The sequence below is a fragment of the Nannobrachium achirus genome, assembly GCF_963921795.1.
Source record: "Nannobrachium achirus genome assembly, chromosome: 7".
NCBI lineage: Eukaryota > Metazoa > Chordata > Actinopteri > Myctophiformes > Myctophidae > Nannobrachium > Nannobrachium achirus.
The window spans coordinates 41,093,319-41,117,654 of record NC_137816.1 but is presented as its reverse complement, the minus strand read 5'-3'; the positions used below and the strand labels follow the sequence as shown (position 1 = coordinate 41,117,654).

The 24,336-nt window shown below is 41.2% G+C and overlaps 1 protein-coding gene across 1 annotated transcript in view; it reads right to left on the bottom strand.

The window, feature by feature from the left end:
• The window catches only part of LOC308288764 (alpha-protein kinase 3-like), a gene marked incomplete at both ends in the record, with an annotated part of 32,116 nt that extends 18,798 nt beyond the window's left edge, over positions 1–13,318 (bottom strand). Inside the window, 5 exons of the mRNA XM_080730234.1 lie at positions 2,168–3,904; positions 4,238–4,484; positions 4,952–5,069; positions 6,176–6,297; positions 13,173–13,318. Coding sequence (XP_080586360.1) covers positions 2,168–3,904; positions 4,238–4,484; positions 4,952–5,069; positions 6,176–6,297; positions 13,173–13,318 — 2,370 coding nt within the window. The remainder of the gene's footprint in view (positions 1–2,167; positions 3,905–4,237; positions 4,485–4,951; positions 5,070–6,175; positions 6,298–13,172) is intronic.
• Between the last annotated feature and the right edge of the window lie 11,018 nt (positions 13,319–24,336).

Genomic DNA, 24,336 nt, shown 5'->3' with positions numbered 1-24,336 from the left:
TCATGTCATCAACGTGCATCTGTCCCATTTCCCATATTCCCTCCTGAATACACCAAACTGTGTGCTCATAATAACTATGCTCTTCAAGTGCTCGTTCATCAAGTGCATTTCAATGTGCATGCGACCTGATGGTTGCTTATCTCCCGATTAGGGAGTCTTACTGTCCAAATAAACAAATACATTAAAGCATTGATTTAAAAATATTACTGTGGTTTTCAAAGCATTGAGTGGTTTAGGGACAAAATACATGTCTAATCTTGTGCTACATTAAAACATGAACCAGTCAGACCTCTCAGGTCATCTGAGACAGGCCTTCTTTCTGTCTCCAGAATCAGAATTAAACGTGTATAAGTCTTTATGCACCACATGCTGTGTCTGGAACAAACTCTCAGAAAACTGTAGGCCCACTACAAGTGTTAACCATACAATTATCCGTAGCTGCCCAGACAATAACACATTTTCATAGATACACTGTAGTTGCTTAAAGGGAAGATTTATCATCCATTTCTGCTGCTCCAAAATCTATCACAGGGGTCTTCAACATTTTCATAGTTTCCATATAGTTTCATTGTTTGACAGCACAATCATCATTATATTTTGGATTTATGTCAATTTGTGTTTTCAGAAACGTGTTTAACCACTTGAACGTCAATACTTAACTTGACATCTTTCACTTAGTCTGCTCCTTTTTCCCCTCTACACCAAACGTCTTTGCTGAAAATAGACGATCTACAAGCTCAGTGCGAGGCGTTGTGAGCTTGTAGATGTGCTATTTTTGTTCTCAGAATATCAGGAAGTGGTTAATATAAAAACCCCCTAGTGGTCCCGGACCCCCTGTTGAAGACCCTTGATCTATCAGGTCCTCATTGAGACGCCATCTGCTCCATGTTGCTCTCCATTGACAGGCCAATTGCCTTGTTGCTGAGAGCACATAACAATACTGTCAACACAGACGGACAAACTCTGAACTAGGAGAGCACATTATATAACTTGTGATTGCCTCTCACATAATATGTAAGGCTGCAATTACTAAATTATTATACATATTAAACACTATCATAAATGATAGAGTATATGATTCTATCCCATGTGTTTTTCTTTGCCTTTGGATCATTACTCATTATGAAGTAAAAATATCAAATTCAAGCCACAAATAGACCTTTTGTCATCTTCCAATAATAATAATGCAATTTTATGTCTGTGATTACATCATCACTGTCGGGTGGACATTAAGGGCCCTATTTTTGTCCATGCCGTACCACTTATCCCTATAGACTCTTTTGCCATTCTTTACTATTTTGAAAAACATTTCAAATAGTTGATCTAAAAGCTCAAAAAAACGTGTAGATGTAGATCGGCTATTTGAAGTATTTAAAAATGTGTTTCAAAATAGCTGCATGTCCAAAATTATTTAGTCACAAGTTCTTGTTAATACTTTTCATTGGTTAAATACACACTTAGTCACTTTCAACTTGGCCTCCCTATTTTTTTACATGTCATTATAGGAGAAAACGTTTCCAATTTTGTCTTTTACTTTGTGAAAATAGCTGATCTACAACCTTGTAGTTGTTAGCTATTTTCACCACTTTTGTGTGATGCCGTCACCATACAACAGTGTATAAAAGGACAGTGGTTCCCAAATGTCTCAGATTAACAGACCTGTAAGAGTTCACTTGGAACGCCCTAAACTTTAGGGCCTAAAGGAAGCCTGGCACTCTCTCAACCATACTTTGAGAGCCACTGAAATATAGGACATAAATATATGAAAAGGAAACAAACAAAAAAGCATAAAAGAAACACATTAAATGTTGCAATAAGGAAATGCAAGGTTTCTCCCTGACAGCGATGATTTGTAACACAGTGTAAAGGCTATAAATAGGGAAGATGCATGTCATCACTGTCTGGTAGAAACCCAATGGGTGTGGGTTTGATAAATATTGAACCAATGAAAAGTATTAAGAGCTTGTGACAAAATAATAACTACACCGGGACACACGGTTTTGAGCATACAATACATTTCTGTCCAACAGTGACGATATAGCCTACGCATAACACAGTGGGGTACACATGTAAAGGCTATAAATAGCAGCAGGATGCATGTGTTACTGATCTGGCCTGTGTTGGCAATGCAAAGCACTCATGAGCTCATGGGAACACAGCCACTCACCTTCCCCAGTGGCGATGGCCTAGACACACACACATTCTTCTGGCCGGAGCTGCTTTCCCTCCCAGACAGCTGATCTCCGCACACATCCAGTGGTTCACATGGAGGCCTGCTGGGTAAAGCATTGCCACCTCCTCCCGCTGGATTTAGGTTCCTGTGAACTGATGTACCGTTAACTGAGGTTTCGGGAGGCCGCTGTGGATGAGTTGCTGCTGTATCCACCCTCACATTCACAGCCTGAGCGGTGGGGTCTTGATACTCAGTTACCAAAGGTTTCTCATCATCCTCCATGACCATAATGTCCTCTTGTCGCGTTACAGCGATAACCTCTTTAATTGTGGTCTCAGGAGAGGCTGCGGGATGCGATGCTTGTTGCGTTACAGCTACCTCCTTTGATGTGTCTTTACTTGAGGTCTCGGGGGAGATTATGGGGTGTGACGGTTGTTGCGTTGACACAATAGGAGGACCGAGGCTTTCTGCATGTCCAACTCCCTTCTCAGGCTTTGCAGCTGGCTTACTTTCAGTCCCCGACAAAATGTGACGTGTAGGGGACGCGACAGTAGGCGATACAGGAGAAGGAGGACCAGGCACAGCAATGTGTTTCTTTTGTGAAGGAGCTTCTGCATTTCCGGGAACTGGCACATTTCGTTTTTCTGAAGGCGCATCGAGGCGAGGCCGGACTTTCTTCTCTGCTGCTGTTCTTTGATGTTTTGTCTCTTTGTCCAAAGCCGAAGCAGAAGAGACCACAGCTGACTTTAGGTTCCTGTGAACTTTAGTACCATTAACGGACATTTCGGGAGGCCTCTGTGGATGAGCTGTTGCTGTATCCACGCTCACATTCACAGCCTTGGCGGTGTGGTCTTGACCCTCCACAACTAGAGGCTTCTCATCATCATCAACATCCATGACCGTAACGTCCTCTTGTCGCGTTACAGCGACAACCTCCTTTACCGTGTCTTTAGTGGAGGCCTTGGGGGAGGTTACAGGATGCAGTGCTTGCTGTGTTGACACTGCGGGAGGACTGAGGTTTTCTGTAAGCCCAACTCCCTTCTCAGGCTTTGCAGTTTGTGTGCTGTCAGTCCCTGAGGAAATGAGACACGTAGGGGAAGCGACAGCAGGGGATACAGTAGCAGGAGGTCCAGGCACAGAAATCTGTTTCTCTAGTGAGGGAGCTTCTGCATTTCTGTGAACGTGTGGCTTTGGTTTTTCTGAAGGCTCACTGGTGGGTGGCTGCACTTTTATCTCTGCTGCTGCCTTTCGTTGGGGCTGTTTTGTCTCCTTCTCCGAGGCCGGGGCTGAAGAGACGACAGCGCTCTCTACTTCCATAACTTCTTCTAAAGGCCCCTGAGGTCGTGAAGACTCCTCCAGGGACGGCTTTTCACAAGCCTGCTCGGTCGCTAGTCTCTCCCTGGACAGCCTCTCCATGGGAGGGTCGGGCTTCACGACATTGGCGCCGTTGGAGATCTTAATCTTCTTTTTGATGAAGGGCGCTTTGGGTTGGTGGGATGTGAACGTCTTCTGCACAGAGTCGTATACGTACGTGACCGCTTTGCTGTCGCTGTCATCGGCAGCTTGTCCGTTGGTGATGGGAGATGCGGTTCCGTTAGTCGTGTGGAGCGGGTTTTCTTCTACCTCCATGTTACTGGCATCCTGTAGCCTGACCTCAGCCTGAGAAACCGCGAACTGAATCTCTTCCTCTGCCTCTTCCTCTTCTGTGGAGCTGGGAGTGCTCAGATTAACCTGTGTAGGGGTGGAACAGTTCATCGAACAAATCCTTTTCATCGATTATAAAAAAAATATATATATATTATTTGTCCAAAGATTTTATGAATAATCAATTAATAATCGATTCCTATGTCAATATAGTAGTAAATCTTCAAAATAGTTACAAAATAGTAGATTTTCATTATTTTCATGACACTGTATTACAAAATAGGTCTTGAGTGGTTAATAAATTAATTGAAAAAGGTTCTTGATTATTGGATTAATCTGAAAATTAATCGATACAATAATTCAGTTCTTTCACCTTTTTTCATGCATGTTCGCCATAAAGCTTATCAAATCAAATCAAACCTCCATGGGAGAGCGGCGTTTCCTCTGGGAGCGATCTGGACTGATGGTTCTGAGCTGTTCCTGAATGTTCTCCTTGCTCTCCTGGTCCCTGCGCCTGTTCTCTGCCTTCTGTTTGAGTTTGGAGAAGTAGCGCTGGTGGATCAGGAACTCGCTCATGACGCCCACCTCCAGGACCCCGGAACACGACACGATGCCTTTGCTGTTGCTGGCCGACGCCTGGTAGATGGCCGCGTCATCCACAGAGCAACTGAGAAGACATGCACCGCGGTCATGCTTTGGTGAAAACATACTAGGACAGGGGTCTTCAACGTTTTCAGGCCATGGACCCCATAGTTGAGAGAGAGAGATGAAGCAGGGACCCCCACAACCTTTTCATAGATTCCATATACAGTAGTTTCATTGTTTGACAGCACAATCATCAGTGTATTTTGGATTCATGTGAATTTGTGTTTTCAGATATTTAACCACTTGAGTGTCATTACCTAATAAACTTGACCTTTCACTGTACTTAGTCTGCTCTTTTCCCCCTCCAAAGCTCTTTGCCCAAAATAGCCGATCTACAAGCTCACAACGCCTCGCAGCGATTTGGAGGACTCCCTGTAGTAACTCTGAGGACCCCTTAGGGGCCCCGGACCCCCTGTTGAAGACCCCTGTACTAGGAATTAAATAATTAATCAGTGCTACAATCAAATGACACAGGACATCCCAACGTACTTGTAAATGTGCAGGGAATGGTTAGGTCCATCGTGGAAGATTTCATATTTAGGCAGTCCACAGTATCTGTCTAACTGCATATCATCTTTATACCAAATAACCCGAGGGGTGGGGTGACCTGATGGACAAAGACAAAACCAAATGAAAAAGAAGGAAAAAAAAAAAGGAAAAAAAAGAATATATATATATATATATATATTAGGGCTGGGACTTTAACTGATTAATTGCGATTAATTAATTACAGAAAATTAACGCGATTAAAAAAATTAACGCATTTTAATCGCACTTAGTTTTTGCACCACAGAACCTTCAGTTTCGGGCATACCGATCATATGCAAAGGGAGAAGTAGCCAATCAGAGCGGTTTGCTTGGCCCAGTGGATGCGAAATTTAGATTTAAAAAACTCACTTGTTGATTCCCTCGTACAACAAAATGTGTTTTACTTGAAAAAAAATGCTTCTCGGGTGAAATATTGATGTGCGATTAAAATGCGATTAATTGCGATTAATTAATCACAGAGCCTGTAATTAATTAGATTAAAAATGTTAATTGCATCCCAGCCCTAATATATATATATATATATATATATATATATATATTTATATATATCACATGGTAGCAGCCACTCTAGAGTTATGTGTTTATTTCATGTCCAGAACCCCCAAATTAATATGTATTTGGCTGCAGACCTCAATCTGACAACATTTCGTGCCAGGGACCTGTCCTACTGACCGATGACCCACCCGGTCATCAAATTATTGACCCAGGAATGGATGCATGCATGCCCCCAGGTTGGGGGCATGCATGCAAGTGGCCAAATATGTATTTTTGGACACAATAAGCCCATTCCCAAGATGCACTGCAATCTTTCATGGGCAGATGTGACTTATGGTGGCTGGTGTAAACACAGTAGTAACAAAGAAATTGCCAGCTTATTGTGCCTAAAAATACATATTTAGCCACATGTACGCATGATGCACCCACTGAAATCAAAATACTAAAACCGCTAAAACAATAGAATGCAGCAAATGAAAACATTTTAACACTCATCTTTTCTTTTCTCTAATTACAATCTAAAATATGAACTCTTGTTGTAAAAAAACAAAGTTGTCCTTTAAAGCCGTTAAACTAATCTTGATTCTATATTAACAAAAGTTGCTGGGGGCACCTGGAACTTTGAGAACCACTGACCAACAGAACAAATGATGACCGCAGGGTGTTTACCTGTGACCATACAGGTAAACTTCACATTGCAGCTCTCAGACACAGCTTTTGACTTCAGCGTTATCTCAAAGGACGGCTGGGTTTCCTCTGTTAACTGGGCCATCACACTGCACAGAGTACTCCTGAAAAAAAACAAAAACAATCAATCTGTTCTCTGACCCGCTTGTGATTTATTAAAGTCAACCTCTTGACTTTAATAAATATCAGGAATATGCCTTTCACTGCCGACAGGTGGGTATACTCAGTTGCTAGCTTCATTTAACCACTTAAGCAATATACCGTTGTTGTGAACTTGTAGATTTGCTATTTTCAGTCATTTTAAAATGTTTGAAAATGTGCCCAAAATAGGGACACCAGGCCAGGGTTAATGTGGTTCAAATTAGAATTGGTGACATTTCCGTTTCTCAAAGGCAACTGTGTTTGTTGAGGTCTTGACACGGCAGAAACATGTGTGGTATTACATCTCATAGTGGGAGAAATATGTAACAAAAAAAGGCTAATGTGTTCACTTCCGGCAGAAAGCGTGAAAATTTGCACCTAGGGGTATTTTTGTGCGCTGAATTCAGAAATTGACGGTCCCAAGCACTTTTCCCATGGGATCTGGTGGCTCTCATTCACTTACCATACTAGGGAAAAAAGACCCCCCAAAAAATCTTCTTCAAGTAGCATGTGAGGGGTCAAACTAGGTGTTTTTCGGGATTCTGAATCCATTGCAAGCATTTGTTTTGCACGAAAAACATTCCTTTCTGAGAAATGGACACAACAAAACTTTGAAAAGTGATGACTCATCACTAAACCATAGTTTGTGGGGTCCATTTCTTCCCCAAGGAATGTTTTTTGTGCAAAACAAATGCTTGGAATGGATTCAGAATCATGAAAACCCCCTAGATAGACCCCTCACATGCTACTTAAAGAAGATTTTTGGGGGGTCTTTTTTTCCTAACCCTAACCCTATGGTAAGTGAATGAGAGAAAAGTGAATTTGAGAAAAGTGCTTGGGACCGTCAATTTTTGAATTCAGCGCACAAAAATACCCCTAGGTGCAAATTTTCACGCTTTCTGCCGGAAGTGAACACCTTTTTCACATATTTCTCCCACTATCACTTGGACTCTTTAAAGTCTGCACTGATGATACACTTAATTGTGCACATCAGCTTTTTTGTTGTTGTTGATGCAAAGTGTTCTTGGGTTTTTTGAAAGGCTCTATATAAATTCAAGTTATTATTATAATGATTACATCTACAGTGAAAAACATGTAGGCTATGTGTGATATTACATCTAGAATGTGTGTGTGTGTGTGTGCGTGCGTGCGTGCGTGCGTACGTGCGTGCGTGCGTGCGTGTGCGTGCGCGTGCGCGCGTGTGTGTGTTATAATTTACATCTACAGTGTCCATCAACTCTGTCAAAGTGCACTTGAGCAAGGCACATGAATGCCCCAGGGTCTGTGCACTGTGACTGACCCCTATGATGTAATGATGTGTACTGAACTGTGAGTACAGTATGGTATGTGGATGATGGAGGGCCAGGCAGAAAGACACGTTTCAATGACGTGTTAACAGCTTCAAAGTGTCCAAAAATAGCTGATGATCTACAAGCTCACATGTTTCGATGCAATGCATTGTTAAGAAGTTAATTGACAGTACATTGATCTTCTTTTATGTAACAGTCTGTTCCTGCAGTCTAATTATACTTTCAAAGAGTCACTGCAGGGGAACAAATATATAGGCCTACTGTATATAACAGGAGTCCTCAACGTTTTCAGGCCAAGGACCCCTTAACTGAGAGAGAGATGAAGCAGGGACCCCCTCTACATATTGTATAAATGGTAAGTTCAGACATTTAACCACTTAAATCGTTGATATTTTGTAAACATGACCTTTCACTCTGTACTTGGTCTGCTCTTTTTTACCTCTACACCAAACCTTGCCAAAAATAGCCGATCTACAAGCTCTCTCTGCAAGAGAGCTTGCAGATCTGCTATTTTTTGGCTAAAGTTCTCCTCGGAATAGGGATGCGAGGGTTGAAGTTGTTAATTTTAAAGAATATAAATCACACAAGGATCCCCCCCCCCTGTAGTAACTCTAAGGACCCCCTAGGGGTCCCAGTCCGCTGTTGAAGACCCCTGCTATATAAGATTTTATTCATTCAACATTTTGTCGAACAAACCAATTTACGTTAGTGTCTGAAGTCAGGGTAAAATAAAATATCAAATAAAATATCACTCTCCTCATTGTGTACTGTAATACAGAGGTTGGTTCCCAAAATGAACACAGGGCCTAAAACAACATATCAACCACTATTTGTTATTTGCACTCGTGCTTTCTGTCCAAGTATTAATGTATGGATTTGTGAACAAATACATGACATTACCTTGTTGGCCTGTATTGAGAATACCTGTGACCTGAACGGCTACGCAGAAAAGAAGCAAACAGAAGCAACTCATCAGCCACAATGCATGTTGGTTATGACTGAATATGAAATATACACATTCATATGGACTGTTTAAATTCACCAGCCACAAAGCATGTTGGTTATGACTGAATATGAATGATGAACAATCATATGGACTGTTTAAATTCATCAGCCACAAAGCACGTTGGTTATGACTGATGAATGATGGACATTCATAGTGTTTGAGCACCTTCATGATGACCACACTTCATTTATGAATCTGTGCACCCTGTCTGTTTCCCAGATAATAATAATATAAATAAAAATAAAACATATTGAAAGTGAGTCACTAAGTTGAACCACTTCTATATAGTCAGGGTTGTTAAGTAACGGATTACATGTAACGGGATTACGTAATCAGATTACAAAAAACAGGTAACTTGTAAAGTCTCAGGTTACATTTTAAAATGTGTAATCTGGATTACAGTAACGGATCTGAATGATGGGGGTTACATGCTGATTACATTCTCCCCTTGCCCTCATACATTTTACAAATAAGTTATAACGCCAAACAATAACATAATCAAGTCGAATCAGCGTAAAGTACTGCCACTTTGTTTAAGTAAAATGCTGTTGTCCTTTTCCTAATTTCATAGGCTCAATATTCGTGTCTAGTTATCAATGGTAAAACTTGTTTTATTTAATTAAAGAGAGTTTTGCTAAAAAGTTATCCTAAAGTAACTGAAAGTAACTTGTAGTTACTTTTTAAATTGTGATAATCAGATTACATTACTGACTACATTTTCTTTGCAAGTAACTTGTAACTGTAGGGGATTCCTTTTTAAAAGTAACCCTAACAACCCTGTATATAGTGGCAAACAATAAAGAACTGGGATATTTGTGCAACTGAAACAGAGGTTAAACAGAGGCTAAACAGAGGTTTCTTCAGTCCATATGAATTTAATATATAGAAATGAGACACATGACCATAAATAGAATGTTTTCAATACATAATGCAATATATTGAATGGTCACAACATGCATACATGATCAGGGGCGTCACAAGGGGGGGGGGGGGGGGGGGGGAGTGGGACTGAGTCACTAGGGCCCAAGGTGGAGGGGCCTTAATTATTTTATACTTTAGCTAAAAATAGCAGATATACAAGCTCACAAGCTTGTAGATCTGCTATTTTTGAAAAGTCGTGAAAATGTGTGCAAGTCTTTGAATATAGCCACTGTATTTTTTAAGCGAACATTTGTAACTCAAATTTTGCTTCTGAGGGGTCCCTGGAACGGAATATTTTTAGATGGGGGGGGGGGGGGGTCCGTGGCCAAATACATATCATTTTGGGGGTCCTCCACATGAAAAGGTTTGAGCACCACTGACATATAGAAACATAGGTTTTATCAAAAAACCTTAGAAGGTTTTGAAATATTCAAAGACTTGCTCAAATGTTCACGATTTTTCAAAAACGCAGATCTACAAGCTCGCAGTGTGGCACTTGGTGCCGCGCTGTGAGCTTGTATAGGCTATCTGCTATTTTTCAATAGTTAAAACACAAAATAATTGTGTGGGGGCCCTCCTTGTACCCAGGGCCCAGAATTTGGTGCGACACCCCTGCACATGACGCAAACAAATCAACACAATGACATGATAGAGTGGATCCTTAGCGCATGCACACTAGGCCCGTCACAATTATTACACAATTGCCTGATTGCGCTTATTCGAGATAATCGCAATTACATTAGCAAAATTGCCAGAGTCGTTTATATTCATCTGCAAAATTAATCTGTTGAAAAATGTACGTACATTTTCAAATATAGAGATAACAGCAGATCTACAAGCTCGCGATGCGTCTTTGGCTATATCCCATTATTTATTTTTCATTATTATTACCGGTGATCTTTTGGATATTTTAAGTTATTTGTCAGATCTGCCTTGTGCCTTTTTGTTAAAAGGCAAATATAAATGCTATTTTAATTCATACTGTATGTTCAATGCCAAAAACACAAATGTATGACAGTTAATCGTCAACAATGATGTTATGAGAGTGAAAACCCCAATGTATACTCCAATTAATGTACAGTGTGTGTGTGTGTGTGTGTGTGTGTGTGTGTGTGTGTGTGTGTGTGTGTGTGTGTGTGTGTGTGTGTGTGTGTGTGTGTGTGTGTGTTTAATGATGTGATTTTAAGTGATTTTAATGTGTATTAAACATGATTATTTCCTGAGCCTGTAACAGTTGATCTTTGTCTGGTGATGACAACCCTTTCAGTGTCGGGTCACTTCACAGTTCAAGGATCCAACTTTTACTCCCCACTGCGCATCACCCGTGATTAAACACACACACAGGAAGCCTTCCATTTGTATTTAGTCACACACTGTAAATCGCAGATCTATAAGCTCCCAGTGATGCATTGTGAGCTTAGATCTGCCGTTATTTTTGAAATGTTTGAAAATGTATGAACAATTTTCAACAGATGCGAATGGAAAACGATGCTGACGAACAAATGGCGAAAAATGGCAAAAATTATTGTGATTATCCCAAATAAACGCGATCAGGCGACCATGTAGCCTTGCCTTAAATAGCAGATCTACAAGCCCACAGCTATTTCCGGCGGCGTGACACCGGGCCCGCAACTACAAATCAGACTATCAGCGACAGACGACAGTCATACAGGCAAACAGTGACATCAACGGGCAGTAATCCACCCGGTCATGCTCAAGCTATTTCTGCTAACTGGTTTGATTGCGATGATAATCGCATGTGAGAAGTGAACGGAATTAAAGGATCGTTAGAGACGCATGCTTGTGGGTGTGAAGCAAAGGTCACAGATAGGGGGAAAGTATTATTCCATGATGCATTGGTTTCTTGGACAAAATGTTTAAGTCACTGAGAGACAGCAAGCGGTAGTGGGTTATAACTACCTAAGTATGTTGTAAAAAAAATAAATAATAAAGAGTACAAATCCTATTATATTGTTTCCTGGGGGAAAAAAAATATATATTTATGTGATTAATCCAGCAATATTGAGGAAATGTTTTGGCCAGTACTGCTGCTGGAATTATACGAAATAATATATGAAAAATAACAGATCTACAAGCTCCCTGAAGGTGTGTTGTGCTGCATTGTGAGCATGTAGATTGGCTCTTTTTCCTACTTCTTAAACCTTTATTACACTCACAGTACATGTGTCTATGGACATTATTAGATTTTTATTTATTTTTTATTATTTATCAAATACTTAGTAAAATGTTGTCAAATTGTTTTGAATTGATAAAAAGTAGGCCTACTGACAAATCACAACCTATAAAAATGTATAAGAAAAACAAAAATGGGTCGAGAATCCCGACCCACTGTTTTGGGTGCAGTAGATGTCTAAAACAGGGGTCTTCAATGTTTTCAGGCCAAGGACCCCTTAGTTGAGAGAGAGATCAAGCAGGGACCCCCACAACCTGTTCATAGATTCCATAATAGTTTAATCGTTTGGCAGCACAATCATCAGTGTTTTTTGGATTCATGTCAATTTGTGTTTTCAGATATTTAACCACTTAAATATCTGTCAATAAACTTGATCTTTCACTCTGTACTGAGTTTGCTCTTTTTCCCCTCTACAAAACCTCTTTGCCAAAAATAGCCGATCTACAAGCTCACAACGCGAGCGTGAGCTTGTAGATCTGCTATTTTTGGCTAAAGTCCTCAGGATGCTAGGGTTCAAGTAGTTAATATAAAAAAGGAGAAAGGTTTCTATCACACAAAGATTTCGAGGACCCCCTGTAGTAACTCTGAGGACCCCCTAGGGGTCCCAGACCCACTTTGAAGACCCCTGGTCTAAAAAGTTTCTCTGTGTATTGCAGACAGTAAAGAGTTTACTGAATCATTATTCTTGTGTGTAATCTTATTTTACACAAGGTTATTCAGTTAGTTGTATACCGGTACATGCTGGTCTATATGAAGCTATTTTCCATATAAAAGCAGAGGTCCAGAGGTCAGCCTGTACATAACCTGTCAATCAAACCATGTGTTTGTTTACACTGCCCAGGTTACTATGGTGACCACTAACAAAGGAAAACACTTGAATCCTGCTGCCTGAATGCTGATGCTGCTGTGTGTGTGTGTGTGTGTGTGTGTGTGTGTGTGTGTGTGTGTGTGTGTGTGTGTGTGTGTGTGTGTGTGTGTGTGTGTGTGTGTGTGCGTGTGCGTGTGTGTGTGTGTACCGTATAATTTACTTATATACTTTTGAGGAATTAATATGGCCTTATAGTGAGTTCCTTTGCCTCAAGTCCAAAATGAAATTACCCATCATGAAAACATAATTTTAGAGCTAAGGTTGCAATTATAAAAAGTTTCAGTTTGGGTGAGAGATGGGATTAGGCATTTAGGGGTAACATTTAATCTTATGCATGGTTGGGGTTAGGTTTAGGGTTCAAAATGGAAAGAATAACATTTGCCATCCTAATTTTGGGCACTGTACACAATAAAATCCATAGTTTTAAAGACACTGTGCATGTTTCACGTTTCATTTCAGTTTAGTGGATAATTCTGGGTAATACAAACAGGGGTTGCACACTTTTGTTTTATGCCAGGTTCAGGGTTTGAAAAGTCTACCTGTTTTCGGGCCTGACACTGGAGAGGTAGCTGCGGCTAGCAGGGGTGGTGGGCCGGCTACTCCCGCTGACATCATCCCCATTGTAGGAGCTGCTGGATCTCCCATCGCTAGAATAGGAGCGTGGCATCATTCTCCTGGCACTCATTTTCCACCAGATGAACTTACACTCACGATGAATGGATCAAAGCTTTCCAAGAGAAACTCAGAAATGCAGCTCTATTGTTTCCAGGTAGTATAAAAAGCAGAGGTTCAGAGCTTGATTTTATCCAAAGAGACAGAGAGGAGCTGAAAGAGACAAGAAAGTAGAACTATTTAGATGTGTACTTGATTCTATGACAGAAAAATAGCAGATATACAGCCTCAAAATGTGTTGCATTGCGATACATTATGAGCTTGTAGATCTGTTATTAAAAAAGTAATAATAATAATAATAATTGAAATGTTTGAAAATAAAATGTAATTAAATATTTTGACAAATTACGCCTATAATGGCATGCCCAAAATTGGGAAATGTTAGTTTGTCATAAAAACAAACAAACAAACAAAAGATAGTGAACTTCCTTTGTCATGTTGAGAGGAAGTGGAACAGACAATGCAAGTCAAAACAGGACATGAGATGCTTTGTCAAAACACATCTACAGTAGGTATTCCCCTGTTTAGTTACTCCATGACACAGCCAACGGTTGAACAGATATGTTTCATTCAACAAATTGTTTCCCAAAAGTTGCCTGCAGTTATAACTCACCGTTCACAAGTTTCTTTGTGTCCTCCGTCTGATAGCTCAGACCCCCGTTGTTCGTGGACCCTCCGGGCACAGCAATTTCCAATCAAAGCACACAAGCATGTGTAGCCAGCTAGACTATTTATAGCCGGCCTACAAATAGGCAACGAGAGCACATCACACTTCCCAAAACCAGCCGTCGGACCATTTGATCAGAAACAATACTCCAGCAGCAAAAAGACAAATCCAGTTGCGTTGAAGAGTCTGTTGAAAAGCAGGACAATGAAGAAGTCCATGTGAAAGAGAAGAATCCATACTAATCCCTGTGTCAAACGCAAGGTCATCCCACATTTGGTGATCTCCCAAATGGGACGGGGGGGATTTAGAAAGTTACTGCTGAAACGCCCTCTGGGAAGGAAACCACTCTTTCGTACGGGCCTAAAGTACGAAGTGTCTCTCCCTGGTATCCCCCTTTGCAGCGAACTGCCTCCTAAACTCTGGATATGGACGGTAATAAAAGATTCATATGAGCCTGTCAGTCAGAGTAATGACACCACCCTTAAAAGTCCATTAATAAGTGCAGTAAATTCATTGCAGTCGCGCTGGTGTCCAGTCACACACGGGCCTCCTTTCCAAACATAAATGTCTAAGGCTTCCAGGGAATTTTGTTTGTGCAGAATATTTGCAACACATTTAAAAAGACATCAGTCTAAGATGGGAGAGCTACCATAATTATGCTTGTGTTTACTTTATACCGTCTTTGTAAGACGTCATCCATCTACTTTATAAGAGGGCGTACGTAGAGCCGTAGCTTAGTACTCAAACCTTTTCATGTCAAAAACCCCAAAATGTAATTGGCCGCAGACCCCAATCTGAAAATATTAATCCAGGGACACCCATACAACATTTGGGTAGTTAAATAGTTAAAATAATTCAATTTTTTCAAGACTTTTAGAAAATAGCCAATATATTTTGATCCTGGGGATTTGTCTGGGGACCCCCTGGAACCCCCTCAAAGACCCCTGGTGGAACCTTCCTCTCTGGCCTGCATTGTCATGTGACTTACATACAGTACAATTGCTTTGAACCCACAGAGGAAAAGCAATAGAAATAGAACAGCCTTATATAGTCTAATCCCACAGCTATGGCCTCTCATCTCTCTCTCTCTCTCATGCACGGGCGCGCACGCACGCACGCACGCACGCACGCCACACACACACACACACACACACACACACACACACACACACACACACACACACACACACACACACACACACACACACACACACACACACACACACACACACACACACACATAAGAACTATATACAGCACGGTGTAATGGTAATGGCAATGCTTTTATAAGAAATTCAATACATTTTACCATTTTACTCAACTTGACAATGGGAAGTCCTACTTGGGATCAATGGGGTTGAGTGCAGTGGTTCAAAGTAACAAAGTACATTTACTAAAGTGCTTTTTTGAGGCACTTTTACTTTACTTTAGTATGACCATTGCTCAATGCTTTAGTATACTATAATACTCCACTACATCTCAGGGCAAATATTGAACTTTTTACTCCACTACAATTCCTTGATTCCTTTTTTTATTTTTTTTTACAAAACATACTGTTCATTGAAAAATTAAGTATATTGTATACTTTGACTATTCAAAATCAGCAGATATATCTGCTATTTTCAAAGGATGTTGACAAACAGAAAAACAAAGTGTGAAATGGGACATTCTGTATTACGTGCTTTTACTTTTGGTACATTTTGATGCCAACAATACTTTTGTACTTTTACTCAAGTCAAATTTCTAACGCAGGCCTTCAACTTGTAACAGATCGTGGTATTGCTACTTTTACTTAAGTAAAAAGAAAAAAACCTGAGTATCCACTCTGATTCCACTACTGGCTGAGTGACAGTCAAAATGCTTTCCTTGTTACCTTTAACTTATATTTGTATTTTCTTGCATGCCGACAACTCAACAGAACTGTACTGGCAGTACAACTACAGATTCCAGCTCCTATGAATCTGTTCCCTGTAAATCAAGTGTCAAATTCACCAATCAGAATGTCTTCTCACGTTACACTACAAAGACCCGTGCCTCCAGCGGGTTCCAGCTGCGCGCCCATTCCGTAATTCTAGACATATTTCTTCCTGTCCAATTTCCATCCATCCATCACGAGTGTCTCTCTATAACTTTCACTGCTGGCAAGGGACTGATATGGCCACCAAACAACAAGCTTACTAATAAGACGTGTTTTATAGTAATGACATATCAATTGTCCACAACGGTGGCCCTCATAAATTATTCTGCATTTGGCCGCGGACACCCGTCTAAAATTATTTTGTGCCAGGGACCCCAAAATTATATATATATATTTTTTTAATCAATATTTATTTTTAAATAGCAGATCTACAAGCTCAGAACGAGTCACATAGTAGTACGTTGTGAACTTGTAGATCGTTTATTTTCAAATAGCCAATGTAGCCTATATAGGGTCAAAGTGGTTAGAAGGTAGCCTGATACTTCAGTCCGCACATCACCACCCCCTGTGGTGTGTAGAGTCTGACGCTTGCAGTCAGGCTAGTTAGAAGGGGCCACTGTGGGTCCCCAGACCCCACTTTGAGAACCACCAGGCTATACAAAACATAGGCTAGTTTCATGGAAGAGCTGACTATCATATGAACTTTGACAGTATAACCACATGACACTAGCATCACTGTTCTGGGCCCGTCATAATGGGCAAAAATAGACATTTCATGCATTAACACTATTTTTGTTGTTGTTATCATACTGTATAGGGCTTAAATGGTTAAGAAGAAGAAGAAGAGGAAGAGGAGGAGACAGGATTACAAACAGGGGTGTCACAAGATGGGGGGGGGGGGGGGGGGGGGAGTGGGACTGAGTTACCAGGGCCCAAGGTGGAGGGGCCTGGAATTAATTTATACTTTAGCCATGGAAATCTTTTGAAAACTCGTGAAAATGTGTGAAAATCTTTGAATAATATGTATTTTTAATTTTAAGCGAACATTTGTAACTCAGATTTTGCTTCTGGGGGGTCACTGGAACTAAATATTTTGAGATGGGGGTCTGTGGCCAAATACATATCATTTTGGGGGTCCTTCACATGAAAAGGTTTGAGCACCACTGACATAGAAACATAGGTTTTCCAAAAAACCTTAGAAGGATTTGAAATATTGAAAGACTTGAACAAATTTTCACGATTTTTCAAAAATAAAAGATCTACAAACTCGCAGCGCAGCACTGGTGCCGTGCTGCGAGCTTGTATATCTACTATTATTCAAAAGTTAAAGCACAAAATGTGAGCGAATCCTTGTACCCAGGGCCCAGAATTTGGTGCGACACCCCTGATTACAAACATACAGTAGCCTACATCCAAAAAGTTGTAAATTTGGCATGTCAAACAAAGACATTCAGTATGCATAGTGAAAATATTGCACATGTACTGTGTACACTGTCAAGTACATAGTGCTAATCATGCCAGGTATTGTTATTGCACGTCCAGAATATTATAACAGTTATGTGTGGGAGTAGCTTAATGTCCTGGTTTAGATGGATGCCAGGTCTCTGAGGAACAAACTATATCTGTCAGTGTGGATGTGCAGCCGTCAATAGTTCTGCAACACCTCCCCGATGGCAGGGGGGCAAACTGGGGGTGGCAGAGGGGAGAAATGTTGGTGGGACATGTTCCAGAGGCGACCGCGGTTTTCCAGGGGCCCTGAGCGCAACGGTGGGGGCCGATGGGCAAAGAGAGTCGCAAGCTTTACGTATTTATTAGAAGTATTCCATAGGAAAAGGTACAGTTTCATGACAGCTAATATTATTGATTCACTTGATTAATAGTGTAATATGAACACGTTAGGAAGCATATTTGGAAAAGTAAATGTGTATGTATTTTCATTCAAATGCCTACATGAGGAACCCGCCCCTGATATAAAATGATGAGAGGCACTCTTGCCGATTTCGTAAGAGACTCGTCGCCAATTGCAAGATATTTAAAAGTTATTTGTATGATTTCCTTTATCGGATGTGATGTAGGGAGCTCGCAACCCTCCTTGCCCATCGGCCCCCACCGTTGCGCTCAGGTTCCCTGGGATAACCGCGGTCGCGTTCCAGAGACAACAATACAATATGACAAAAAGAAGGGGAAAAGTAATCATTCTGGATGTAATGAAGTAAAAAGAATAACATTTTAAAAAGTGCACTCCTTGGTGTGCAGGTCTCCACCCCCTAACCCTAACCTCACACTAACCTAATTGACAGAATAATGGGATGTCGGAATTATGAGCGACCCTGCCTAATTTGGAAGGCATCATAACCAAATGGAATGGAACCAGAAAAATCGATCATTTTGCTCGCTATATAGATTATCGTTTTGGACAAACTTTGTAGGACTGTACTGTGGTAGGCCTGGTAGCAAAAAGTGTGTTTTTGTGGTTTGGTCCTGAAATGTGTCCCGAGTCCCGACCAATTGTTTGGGAAACACAACTGGCCGGGATGCTGTTTTAAATGTGTGCACTGTGCAGATGCCAATCTCTCAAAGCACTTTGTCACTATGGGTGTCAATGCAACCGGGCTCAAGTCATTCAGCCTTTTGATGGATGCTGACAGTGACTGGTTGATAACGCCGGTAAACATGTCCATCAGCTGATCAGCAGCACAGTCCTTGAGAACACCGTCCAGGTATTCCATCAGGCAGGGGTGTCGCACCAAATTCTGGGCCTTGGGTACTTCAACTATTGAAAAATAGCAGAAATACAAGCTCACAGCACGGCACCGAGTGCTGCGCTGCGAGCTTGTAGATCTGCTATTTTTTTTCCAATCGTGAACATTTTGTGCAAGTCTTTGAATATTTCAAATCCTCCTAAGGGTTTTCGAAAAGAACTATGTTTCTATGTCAGTGGTGCTCAAACTTTTTCATGTGAAGGACCCTCAAAATGATATGTATTTGGCCACGGACCCCCATCTCAAAATATTTAGTTCCACGGACCCCCCAGAAGCAAAACTTTAGTTTTAATTGTTCGCTTAAAAAAAACATATATTTTCACAACTTTTCAAAAATAGCAGATCTACAGCAGCGCGCACTGTGAGCTTGTATATCTGCTATTTTTCAACAGCTAAAGTATAAAATAATGAAGGCCCCTCCACATTGGGCCCCCCTAGTAACTCAGTCCCACTTTCCTCCCCTTACAAAGGAAGAATGCAGTAAACAGAACCAGATGGAAACAGATGAACCGCTGTAGCAATCCCGAAAAAAAGAAGATCGGGACAAATATTTGTATTTATTGTTTTATTTTCATATATCCGGTCTGAACAACATAAATGATGGTGGGTGAGTGGGGAATAGTTTTGATTTTGCTATTGCCTCATGATAACAAGGTATTAATAGAAGGATACTGATGACGTGACTGTAAGCTCTGGCGTTATGCTTAACAGTATCGCCTTTCACTAACACGGCGCTACACGCCTCTCTGTCGGAAATAGAGGGTGGTTACCCTGGCCTTTGCGTGTTGGCTGTTATTTTCCATTTTTTTATGGTTTTGTATTTTCCATTTTTATTTCATATATATACCGGTATATACAGTATATATATATATATATATATATATATATATATATATATATATATATATACTATTTATACTATTCACATGAATATAGATCTCATGCTGTTAAACTGATTGATTGATTGATTGATTGATTGATTGATTGATTGATTGAAGAATGTATTAGAAGTTTGCAATAGGTCAACTAAAAGGAGATCCTAGTAAGCTTTCCGGCTTATTTACACAGGAACCACTTTATGTATCTTATATAACATTGAAAGACAGACGGGTAGAACACACACATAGTACTTTGCATAGGATAACATTAATTATAAAAGCTGAAAATTAAGAATAAAAGGAAAAAACAAAAACAAAAAAAAACGAAGAAGCAGATAATTACAGTGGAAGGGGGGGGGGGGGTATAGGCTCAGTCTATTTACAAGTTTCGAGTAGCAGCCGTCTGTAGGTGACTTTTCAGACCGATTTTGAAGGATGTTAGGGATTTACACTCCTTTAGGGCATGCAGTAGGACGTTCCACATGTGGTATAGCAGGAGAACGAATTGGAGCCTTTTTTAGAGCAAAAAAAGGCTGAATGTGATTAGTGAAGCTGCCTCTGGTGTTGTAGTTGTGGACATCCTTTACATTTTTGAAGTAGTTAGTCAGGTACATGGGTATCTTGGTGGTGTAGTGTATCTTGTACACCAGTAAAATAAATAAAAATGCTCGCACACTGAGGGCTCACATGCGAAAAAAGTGCTTTTATTGCACCAAATGCAGGACCTGCATGTATTGGCTGCAATAAAAGCACCTTTTCGCCTGTGAGCCCTCAGTGTGCGAGCGTTTTTATTTCTTTTACTAGTATCTACTTGTCGCTCAGCACCTGCCCAACTTTGGTCATGGATGTGCATGTCATCTCCCTCTTTTCACATCTTGTACTGTACACCAGGCCCATTGCAAGATGCTGATCTTAATGATCTTAACAAATGTTGTCGGGTACCCCCTGGAAAGGACCACTCTTCACTCTTTGAGAACCACTGATGTAAGCATTTCTGTCTCATAGTTGTGGTGACAAATTTGACCAACTAGATTCTCTGTAGCCTGTATGGTTATTTTAGTTCCGTTTTGTAAGTATACAATCACCACCATGTGTGTGTGTGTGTGTGTGTGTGTGTGTGTGTGTGTGTGTGTGCGTGTGTGTGTGTGTGTGTGTGTGTGTGTGTGTGCTTGCGTGTGGTGTATGGAACAAGCATGGTGCTGAACTATTCAACGTCTGTTGGCTGGCACTAAATTTATATCTCAAAGAGTGTAAAATGGAATCAAATGGACCCTTGGGGGTCCATCTTATCCCACTTGTACACGCTCTGAGTTAAATTGGCACTGAGTATCTTGCTGTGGAGCAGGCATTGCAGATGGCTGGGGAAAAGTAATCCCATCTCATTTCCACAGTGGCAATGATCACCATCTCTTGGGACATAAAAAAAGGAAGATTGTGACCTTTCAACGTGCGGCCATGAACCGTCCTCTCAGAGTCCTACTTCTCTGTTACGCCTCCGTTTACACAACCTGAGAGAACAACACAGTATATGGTCAACACTGCATGCTGCCAGTTAAAACTGTAATCCAGGACTTATTTTAATGAATACAATTGTGTTTACTGCATGGTAGATACTAGATCATGCATTTTGCCTCGTTGTGAAGTAACGCAGGGCAGCGCATATTTGGAGGGGGAAGAGCACTGTTGTGCTGTATGTCTGCCGTGGCTATATGCAGTGGTTGAAAAAGTACTCAAATGAATTAAAAAAGTATCAATCCTGCAATATAGAAATACTCTATTAATAGCAGACACATTGTGAGCTTGTAGATCGGCTATTTTCAAATGGCCGAAATGTATTAATATAGGGCTTAATGTATGTTTTAAACAGATGGGTCGTTTCATTGTTGAATTAATTAAATAGCGGATATAATGCTGTCTGCCACGTTAGTAGTGTAGTTGCTCTACTCCCATAGAGATAGGTTACATAAGGACTTAGTGCTGCCCAAAGGCTGGTGTAAATATTTAGTAGTTACTTTGAGATACGTTAGAGTGGTGCAACAGCTGAAATTTTAGTAATGCGTAAGTCTTGACTTAGAAGCCATTTACGTTACAACTAGGCTATACGTTTGAACTTAGTGTGAGGTGGTGCAACCCCGCCCCGATATGGATATAGTTGACCTGTTCTGAGATGACTCGACCAGCCAGATGAATAGTTTAACTCCTGCTTCTTAATTGTGCCAAGAGCCCTCTATTGGAGAGTCGCATCATCTCCGTTCTCTTCAAGTCTTCTACGTACACATCTATTGGCGAATAGTGACAAAGCGCTGAACCGGAAGTTTACAAAATGCATTGGAATCTATGGGTAAAAACTTACATTATCAGCGTACATGTCATGAACCACGTGACCGGCGCTGTTTCTGACCCCGCTTTGGCAGAACTCTCTAATACAAGGCTCTGACTGTGCCGTATTAAGAAGCCTTGATGTTTCACCCTTTAGGGAGAGGTCGATTGCTTCTCGCCCTTAGGGTGTCTTACTGGTACTACATAACTAATACATTTGTATGGTAGAGTATGTTAATACAATATAACACCTGCATGGTAGATACACTGTAATGTTAATACACTGTAACTACTACATCGGAATGGTAGAGCATGTTAATACAATATAACTAGTACATCTGTACGGTCTAGATAGAGTATGTTAATACAATATAACTACTACTACATTGGTATGGTAGAGCATGTTCATACAATGATCTAGTTAGTACAAGTGCAGTGGTTGGAGGCGGTCTCCCTACTCTTCCATGGTGAGATTAGCGAAATATCTCCCCGGGGGCCAAGTCGGGATTGCCTCTTAGAACCCAGGTTTCTTGTGAGAGAAATTCCAGGCACAACATAAAGTTTACGGATAGTCTAGCTTTAAATGTGCAGCCTTTTTGCCAGCAAACATCCCTGTCAGCACCAGTTTGTGAGTTTTCATTTCACGGGTCAATGCCAACACAGCGGTCTGGACTACCTGCATTCATCATAGCCCACAGCAAAACTACTTTGCCCCCTCCGTTCCCACACTTATTCACCAGCATATTGTTGCCAAAATCAATTTGTGAATGTTAATTTTTCTGTACAATTAGGCAATTCCACTATGTTCCTTTGGAACAGGTGTGGTGAGTAACTTCACCACAGGTGCCTGCATGTGTACTGAATAAGATAGCAGAAAATGGGGAACATAGTTGGAGCGGGTACAGCATTGTTTAAACCAGTGGTTCTCAACCTTTTCAGGCCAAGACCCCCCAAAATAATAATATTTTAACTGGGGATCCCCCCCCCCCCCCACCCTGGCGAACTACTCCTTTAAGGCCTGTGAGTTTCAAGTGGAAAAAATATAAACTTCTACCTTTTTCTTTCAAATGAAAATGTAAAACGGGTCAAAATGACCCGAACATAACTTAAGGGTTAAAAAGTCCTTAAATTGTCACTTTAGAAATGTACAGATACCCTCAATACATTTAAAATGTATGTTGGTTTGTTTACTGTTGAGTGAGAAAACAATGTTGCACATTAAGTTAATCATCTGGGGACCCCCCAAAATTATTTGGGGACTCCCCTGGAGCTTAGAAAAATCTACAGCCAACTTCAATGCTAAAAAGTTACTTTCATAGAATAATTGTGGAGTCAAAAGTACAATATTTATCTTTGAAATGTCGTGTATCAGAATCAGAATCATCTTTGTGACTTTTTTGTCACATCACAGGTTTAAAGGTGTAAAAGTGGCGTTTTCGGGCAAGCTCCATTCTTCTCGTTTTCTTTTGTGTGACACTGTTGCACGAGGAAATAGGGCATTCGTTTATGGAGGGAAAAAAAACAAAAAGTGAAATGTTTTTTTTTTCTGTGGGACAGCTACGATGTGGTGCGGTGCCTGTGCCACAGAGGACCTGGTGGCACACAGTAAATCACTGTTAAAACTATAACAGGCTGCAGTGGAACATGCTGTTCTAGGCCTGCTGGGACATAACAGTGGTGGTGGGGGGTGGGGTGACGACAGCGTCTGTGGACAGACAGAGGGACTCACAGACAGACGGACAGTAACAAGCCTGGCTTGTAATGCTGACAAGGAGGCTTGCCAGGACAGGAGCTGACTAAACATTGCCTTTGTCACATGTTTCATTTTCTATGCTTAAAAACAAATTAGAAAGTAGTTATATTTCTTATACTTATCTTTCTATTTCTATTATTATTATTGCGACCGTCAGGTCGCACTTACTATCAAAACCTCCACAAACTGTGAGTCAGTCAGTCAGTCAGTCCGTCCGTCCGTCCGTCCGTCCGTCCGTCCGTCCGTCAGTCTGTCTGTCACATCTCACACGTCACACTATTGCCCTGCTCATATCTCCGCAACCGTTGCCCCGATCCATGCCAAATTTTGCACACACACTCCTTGCCTGCCACACTACAACCTCCAAGGACCCCCGGAGCTCCAGGGACCCCCAGGTCCCTGGGGGACCCCCAGATGTAAAAAATGACCAAATGTGCAAAAATGACCAAATGACCACCCCAACGGGGCTGCTCACGGGGAATTCCCGGGGACCACGACTCCTGGTGCTCCAGAACGGATGCCAAAGTGGTGGCACCCCCAGTGGAGGACCCCCTCCACTGCAGCTCAAATAAAATGCCGTAACTCGGGCTAGGAGCGTCCGGGAGAGCCGGGGCCGGTACCTATTCGTCCGCCAAGGCAACGCGGAGACCCCACCCCTCATTTCTCACATGGCCCTCTTCTAGCGCCACCATGAGGCCGATTCTTGCAAAACACATTTTTGGACACTGCTCCTA